Source organism: Empidonax traillii, unplaced genomic scaffold, assembly GCF_003031625.1.
Source record: "Empidonax traillii isolate 1590-97213 ecotype Southwest subspecies unplaced genomic scaffold, ASM303162v1 scaffold8:size5222938, whole genome shotgun sequence".
Lineage (NCBI taxonomy): Eukaryota > Metazoa > Chordata > Aves > Passeriformes > Tyrannidae > Empidonax > Empidonax traillii.
The window spans coordinates 3,838,566-3,846,865 of NW_020955201.1; the positions used below are offsets into that span (position 1 = coordinate 3,838,566).

General features: G+C 41.4%; 1 protein-coding gene across 2 annotated transcripts; it reads right to left on the reverse strand.

The window, feature by feature from the left end:
- Positions 1–652: 652 nt before the first annotated feature.
- On the reverse strand, positions 653–8,088 carry BTF3 (basic transcription factor 3). 2 transcript variants are annotated; one of them, XM_027883340.1, is made up of 6 exons: positions 8,036–8,088; positions 7,627–7,695; positions 4,408–4,521; positions 4,009–4,210; positions 1,544–1,600; positions 653–1,012 (listed from the first exon to the last, which is right to left on the reverse strand). In XM_027883340.1, exons 2-6 carry the CDS (start codon positions 7,693–7,695, stop codon positions 966–968), a joined length of 489 nt encoding a protein of 162 aa, XP_027739141.1. In that variant the 5' UTR covers positions 8,036–8,088; the 3' UTR covers positions 653–965. The 2 variants fall into 2 exon arrangements, with proteins under 2 accessions (XP_027739141.1, XP_027739149.1); XM_027883348.1 differs by lacking the exon at positions 8,036–8,088 and adding an exon at positions 7,987–8,004.
- Between the last annotated feature and the right edge of the window lie 212 nt (positions 8,089–8,300).

An 8,300-nucleotide genomic window follows, 5' to 3' on the forward strand; every position in this document is an offset into this window, starting at 1 on the left:
TTTTTCTCTGTAACACAAAAAAGCAATAACATATTACTGAAACATTCAAACAAAATTGTTAGTTAATAGATCTGGAGCTGATATATACAGACTTAATAAAGAGCCATTAACAATTTTATTAAGGCTTTTCCCCCTTCCTATAATTCATTCCCCCACATAACTGATATTTTCAGATAAGTAAAATTAAAATAATGGGAATGTATTGTTTAACCCATTTAACAGTTATGTCCTGCAAATACCTACTAAACTATTAAATACCTATTAAACCTAGTAAATACTGAAGATAAAAATTTAACACTCTAAGTTCCCCGAGATGCCAATTGCTTGCTGCTGTTCTTCACGGCCAAGTAAATTTCTTTCTCAACTTGCATGTTCTATGTTATATTATGCCACCAGTAACTGTGGCTAGAATACTAATTTATTTCTCAAATTCTGTAGGTTACAAAGTGACTTACAGCATATGTAGCTCTGACCCGCACACACTGGGAATCAATGATTAAATACAAAATGCTTTATAATGCCTTTTTTTTAGGGAGGCCAGCTTTTTAACATAGCAAAAGGAAGATGCCCTGCAGAAAAGCAAAACTTTTTAAGATAAATATTTACAGCCATTTTTCTTTCTGCTTTTCTGACAAAAAGCCACACCAGAAACTTTTTTTAATATTTTTATTGTATGTCAAAGTTCATTAAAAGATAGGGTTTTGCTTGTATACAAGGTACTCAAAAAATGCGTGTAGGCAGAAATTTGTTAGCAATCTGACTTATTTCAAAGCATATGTTTGTTCGGGCCACAGAAATAATATGGTATACAAGCAGTAACTAAGGAGCTGCAGATTCAAGGAGTTTCCAAATATGATAGATCTTGAGATCTCATCAGGAAATTAGATCAAAGCAGTCACAATATAAAATAGCAGCTCTATGTAGCTTTTTCAAGTTTCAGTTTTATTCAGAAAGTAAAACTTAGTTCAGTTTGCCTCATTCTTCGAAGCTTCATCAAAGTTTTCAACCAGATCTAGAAAAAGAAGATTGTTAGAATTAAAGTTTGACCCACTTTCCCTTTTCCAAACATTTTGGGTTTGGATTTTTTCCAAAGTTCCACTTCATCACAAGTTTTTACAACATAAAAACTTTCAGCTTATAAAATACAGACCAAATGAGCTTCATGATTCATTCTCTTTGCTCAGCCACAGAAGTTTTGGATGATTCATTATTAGCACAATTTTAAAAGCATTTAACTTCACTATACTCACAACTGGGCAAAATCATACTGAGAAGGTACTATCTTCAGGCCCTTCTTATGGAATATTAAATAATTATCTTAGCCATAGTTACTACTTCTACACAGGATCAAAATGCTAGCTCAAACTACTAAGTCTCTCATGGTATCTGAAATCAAGGAGATCATCTGCCTGCAGAAATTCTGTGGCAGCAAGTGACTAGCCAATACTCTTACCACTCCCGGCCTGATCTTATATGCTCTGCTTATGCTGAAATCTCTCAGAATAATTCACTTCCTTTTCCTCCACTGCATGCTTGTTCTTACCTGGAACTTCATCATCATCATCTTCACCAGTAGCAAGAGGTGCTTTTCCATCCACAGCTACAAGAGCAAGAAGTTCAAAAGTGTCACTCAAACTCACCATAGGCATCTTGATTAGCTGTTTTGCTTTGTGTTTTCTGAAAGCATTATGTAAGATTCTGAGGTAAGATACAATGCTTTATCCAGTTCCCCTGCTGAACAAAAATTTTCAACTAACCTAGGAAGTTCACACTCCCTTTGTTAATGATAGTGCTCAAACAGTCTAGCAGGGAAGTCAGATGATGTGTGGTAAACCAGTTTACTAGTCCCCATTTTGTATCTAACCATACTGAGTGCTCTTCATGGTAATAATTTTCAAATACAATGCAGAGACTGATTATACCAATTTCTCTTAAAAGTAAGTTGGTTTATTGACTATTGCATGTTACTCAAGATTTATGATAAATTTTAAAGGAAAAGAAATGATCTTATGATCCTAGACACTCAAAAGAAAACTGAGGTGCAGTTGGGAAGTTGCAAGCAGACACACATGACTGAGAGGTATTTAAAAGACACTATTGTTCCCTGGCAAAGTCAGAGAATTAGGGGACTGGATGCACAATTTTATACACTTCTTAGGTGGTTGAGGTGAGCAAGTGTTCTGTTCCCCATGTTTGCTCAGTAATTTCTTTAACCATTCCCAATGTCTTTCACAAGATATAGAAAGTTAACCATACCCATGGCAGCAGACCAACAAGCATTTGCTGAACTGCAGCAGTGTAATGTTAAGAATAGATATCTCAGGTGCCTGAGCCACTACTTTTACTGCTATTCTTAGCTGTACTACCAAGGGTAAGCTGTCTCATACTCTCTAGCACTTAAGTTTTGTTCTGATTCATCCTTCTCAGTTTTCAAAAAAAGCATGAGGAGTAAGATGGGTTTATACTAGACCTGTACAATAATTTCTAGAGAATCAGAACCAGTGAATGCATACACTTTAGTTTGAAAGGGCTTGGGATAGGGACACCACTAACCTTCATTTGCTTTTTTAACAGCAGAAAGCTCTTAAATCTCAAGTGCATCTTACTGTCAAATGGGACATTTTAAAAGGAAATGATGTTATGTCCTCCTAAGTTGCTTGCATTGTCTCTCATCCCCATGTTTACTTTAGCACCTGCAATCATCACAAATGCCTCACTCATTGATGTTAGGCTTCCAAATCTAGCTGACAATACTGAAAAGAAAGTTTTGTGCATACTCTGGCATCCACCCTAACTGAAAAAAACCAGCTATTTACTAAGTCATACAAAGCAATCACTTCAAAAAAACCTCCTCTTATTATAACTACACAATTTATCTTAAAATATAACCGCCTTGTTATAAGACAGAACTTCAAGGATCATTTTCAATCTTTCAAGTACTTTTTTCTTTCAAACCTACTACTATAACAAGGAAGCCACACAGATGATATTAGGAAGAAGAGACCCAAGAATCATGGATGGGGAAAGAAGCATTTTACCCCACATCCTGAAGACTACTTCTAGCAGGAAGAAGGAAAAACAGTGGGAAGTTGACAGGAGGGTACTATCATAAACTTTAGGAATGGAAATACAGGCTCTTTCATTGGCAATAGAGTAAGAAAAAAATTACAATCAAGTCAGAAACACCAAAAACTGAACACAATGATATTCTTCCATTTTTCCCATATTTAGGATGTTCCATATCTTGAAAGGAATAGGCTTAAGGTATTTCAGAAAGTAGGAAGACTGTATATGCACAACACAAGGAATGTTCCCTGTGTCAACAAGCCTGTCTTTCACTCCTAATTCTCATCCTGTTGTGGCAGCATCTTTTCCAAACACCACTTACTCAAGTCCCCCCTCTACTATTCCCACACAGTTTTAGAAAGAACAAATGTTCCAGTTGTTTTACTAATGTAAGGATGGAAGAGGAAGCTGGTGTACCTAGTTTGATGCTCATGCCAGCCCTGTTCCCTGCACTGTTCTATGCATACTGAAATTATGATGTGCTTCCTTACAAATACTGTGTAATTCCCTCCTACCTATTAAAAAGCTCACACAAGAAATACCTTCACCACACCTGCGAGGCAGAAAAGCAACCGAAGACGTTTTTTAAGTCCCTTTCCCCATTACTTATACTTCCATTCAAAGTGTCCCTTTAGAAAACCTAATTGTTCAAAAGTAATTCATCCACCTAGCTTTAATGAACAAGGTATGTCAAAATATGGTAGCTACATCAAGAAGGAAACTACTACAATATCAAGTCTGGCTACAACTTTCCAGTGCTAGACCAGCTGCAAGACATGCCAACAGGTGACACGACTTTACTGAGTTATACTTGTCATTGGATTTGAGCTATAAATAAGATCTAAGGAGTTCCATTTCTTTATAAGCGTTTATAAGCAGGCAGCAAGAGTGCACTGCCTCACATCAGCTGCCAGCATGAAACACATTCAGGTTTCAACTTACATTGCTTGGGTAGGGCTTCTGCCAATCTTCTCAGGCTGGTCAGACTGTCAGCTCCAAGCTGGTTTAGGATGCTAGGAAGCATTTCTGTCAGCTGCTTTGTCTCAGCATGGCCAGTGATAGTGAAAGTGTTAGCAGCCAGAGATGCCTGAACTTTTGGGTTATTGAAGTGAATGACTGTTCCTTGATTGGTAAACATGTTTACCTGCAAGAAAAAAAATCCAGTACTTGAAGCAGTTTAGCAAGATCTTTCAATTTAACAGGAAATTGAAGTTCTTAAAGCTCCATGAAGTCCTATTGGTATTTTAGAGACAAGTTTGGGAGCTATGTTACTTACCAGAAAATCAATTTTAATACCTTTTCTATTTACATATACAATGTTTTCTCCTTTAAATCAATTACCTCTTCAATTCCAGAAATATTGTTGACTCCCAGTTTCTTCAATGAAAACTGAAGTTTCTTGTCATCTGCTGTAGCTGTTCTGTGAACAACCTTCTTCTTTCTGCGGGCAGTACCCTTTGCAAAAAAGAAAAAAAAAAAACTTAAGTAGCTCTTCATAAACTCTAATCCTCAGGGCTGTGTCAGTACTTTGCAACATCAACAAATCAACTTAACATACAAAGTTCGACTGCTGTGTTTCTGTGTTACAGTGCATGCAACCCCACCCCCCAGCTGCACTGCAGCAGTCCTTCCCTTCCTAAAAGGCAATATTTGCACAGTCTGTGAGAAGCATTTATTCCACAAACCTTATGGTATTCTGCAACATCTTAGAAAAGAGAAATTGCAGGTTTCGCATTGTTAACCCAAGCTATCACAGACACAAAACTAAAGAATGAACAGCTTTAGGTAGTTTCCAAAGCTTACTACTTTTTCCTTAGATCATCTTTCTTAAATTATAGTCAAATTTTAGTAGTAGTCAGAAGCCATAAAGTTATGAAAACGTGATTAATAAATGAATATGAGGAAATTCAAAATACTAAATTTTTATTCCAGATAGCCATCTCCCATTTGACGGACTTACATATTTGAAGAATGCATCTTTTTCTAAAATATTTTATAAATTCATTTGTCAAAAATGTTCCAGACCAACCCTATGTAGAAATCAAACAAGAAAAGTTTAAGTTCCCTGCAGATCCAGAGCTCTAGATTTCTCCAGGGAAATAACTGTCCCACATTAGGAGACAACTATAGCCATGAAAAAGCAGAAAATGTCATTCTATACTCCCTTGTAAAATCATAAGGGTTCAGTAAAATATGACATAAAATATATCTAGGAATAAGTGAAACTAAGCTCTTTTTTACATACTGTAACTATAAATTTAAGTCCTCCTACTCTAGCTGCTCATTTGCCACACACAGCAGTAAGAGAATGTGTTGCTGCCCAGCCATACAAATAGCTGGAATACCTTTTCAGTTAACTGCCAGAAGCTGGAAAACTGGCTGGACACTAACAACTTTAAAGTAACTCAGTTACCAGCAACAAGGAGTGTGAATGACAAATTCCTATGAAACCAATATTTGGAAGACTACACCTCAGAAGTTTACATTTTTGTCTAGACAGCTTGATATACACTCCCTGCTACTGTTAGTTAAGCATTTAGAGTGATTTGGAAATAATTAAAAATAGCAGAAATGGCTTGATTGTAGTGCCTTGTGTACCCAGAAATTGAGACAGATAAGGTATTTTCTAAGTCTCTCTGGACCAAAGATCTCAGTAAATTTCACAACATTCAAGGACTATGTAGAAGCATGTACTTCTTCCACACCTATCTCAACTTACATGGCAACAATGCCATGAAGAATCCCAGAAATCATTTCGAACTATGAAAAAAAAATAAAATTAAAACTCAAGTTCAGGCATTCCAAATAATTCACAGGCAAATTTTAAAAATAAATTACAGCACCATCATTCTAAGCTTTGCTTAATGTCTCTAAAAGACTTTTTTTTTTTTTTTTTTTTTTGATATTGACCAGAGAGCTGTGAGAGCTGTAATCTGAATGCGTGCCATGCTCTTATGTGACAAATATTAAAAGCCTCTACAGTCAACAAACATGCACCGGTTAACATGCACAGAATCAGCAACATAATACAGGAGTACTCTTATTAACCAGTAACTCGTACAAAGAATATCCAAAATCACCAAGGCAACGAATTACTTCACTAATCCTGATTTAAGGCTGTCTAAATCTCAAGCAATCAGCCAAAAAAAAAAAAAAAAACAAACCCACAGAACCAAACACCACAGGAATGAAAGCTCCTGGAAACTCCTTTGCAAGAGTTCTGTTGAGTAATTTGTATTCTAGAACATTGTGTATGCTCCCACATATAAAAACATTACTGAAAAATTCCTGAATTAAGACTCACTCTGTAATTAAAATATATACTGCCCTATGACTATACTAAATATACTTTTTGTCTTTTCAGATTATAAGTAAACACACAGGTACGCATATTCAGATGTCTTAACAAAATGAAAAGGTCTTCTGAGCTTGTTAGTCTACAACTACAGGCATGTAACAAGTGCAGAATTTCCAACTTGTGCTGAAAGACTGAAAAACAGCTTTAAGCAACCTTAATATTTCTGACGAGTCTGTAACAAAACCCTCTACAAAGTGTTTGGGTTGGACCACAAAGATCATCTGGTTCCAACTCCCTGCTGTGGGCAGGGACACCTTCAGCTAGACTACGTTGTTCAAAGCCCCATCCCACCTGGCCTTGAGCACCCCCAGAGACAGGGTATCCACTACTTCCCAGGGCAAACCTGGGTCTCCAGTGTCTCACCACCCCCACAGTGCTTTTTTCTAATATCTTATCTAGACCTACCCTCTTTCAATTTAAACCCATTCCCCCTTGTCCTGTCACTACATGCTCTTGTAAATAGTCCTGCCCCACCTTTCTTGTAGACTCCCTTCAAATACTGAAACACTGAAACGAGGTCACCCTGACACCTTCTCTTTTCCAGGCTAAACAATCCCAGTTCTCTCAGCCTTTTCCCACAGGAGAGGTGCTCCATCCCTCTGATCAACTCAGTGTTCCTCTGAATTCACTCCAAAAGGGACCCCAGAGCTGGATCCAATGCTCCAGGTGGGGTCTCATGAGAGCAGAGTAGAGGGGCAGAATCCCCTCTCTTGACCTGCTGCCCACACTGCTTTTGATGCAGCCCAGGACATAATTGGGTTTCTGGGCTGTGAGTGCACATTGCTGGGTCATGTCCAGCTTCTCATGCATCAGTACCTCTGAGTCCTTCTCAGCAGGGCTGCTCTCCATCTGTTCATCCCCCAGCTTGTACTGATACAGGGGCTTGCCCCGACCCAGGTCCAGCACCGTGCACTTGGTCTTGTTAAACCGCATGAGATTCCCGTGCGCCCTAATATCGGATACTAAATTGCTGTAACATAACAAAACCAAAGCCAAATAGCTGGAGATTCAGCTACTACATCCAGCTCCTAGGGATGTGACTCCAGAGCGCCCTGCAACACCGTCGCTACCCCTACGGACAGTCCAGCCAGGCTAGGCGTGCTCAGGTCTGCTCCCACCCCAGTTCCAGAACGCCTCGTGCCAGGCCCGGCGTAGGTGCAGGACGCGCAAGCCCGAGGGAAGGGCGGGGCGACCGCTCCTACCTTGCCACCGATGCGCACTTGGGCCTGCAGCTTGGCCAGCTTCTCCTGGTTCATGATAGTCTCCTTCATCTGCGAAAGCAACGAGAGCGCCGGCACAGGCGGCTGTGGAACGCAGGTGGGGCAAGCGGGCACCGGGGCCCCCCGGCCACCCCTGCCCGCACACCTACACGCCCCGCCACGGGGTCGGAAGCGGGCTCAGATCCCGGGCTGCGCCGCCCAGCCAGGCCCGGCCCGGCCCGGCCCGGCCCGGCCGAGCCTCGCCTCGCCTCGCCTCCCTTCAGGCCCAGCCCGTAACCGCCTTCCCTCCCTCTACCCACCACCTCCACCTCCGCCGCTGCCGCCGTACCGCCGCCCACCGCCCCGCAGTCCCGGCCGCACCACACGCCCCTCCGGGCCGCCCTCACCGTACCTCGGCGAGGGAGGCGGCGCCGGAGCGGGGCCGGAGCGGCGGGCAGGGCGCGGGGATCCACACGCGGCCGCAGCGAGATGGCGACCGGAAGGAAGGAGCGGTGCCCCGGGGCGCGCGTGCGCAGCCGGCGGTGCCGACAGGGGGCGCCCTCCGCCCGGCGGGGCGGGGCAGGCGAGCCAAGGATGAGGGAGCGGGAAAGGTCACCGAGTCCAGCCTGTGGGCAAACAGCACCGTGTCAGCTAAGCCACGGCACTTTATGCCGCGT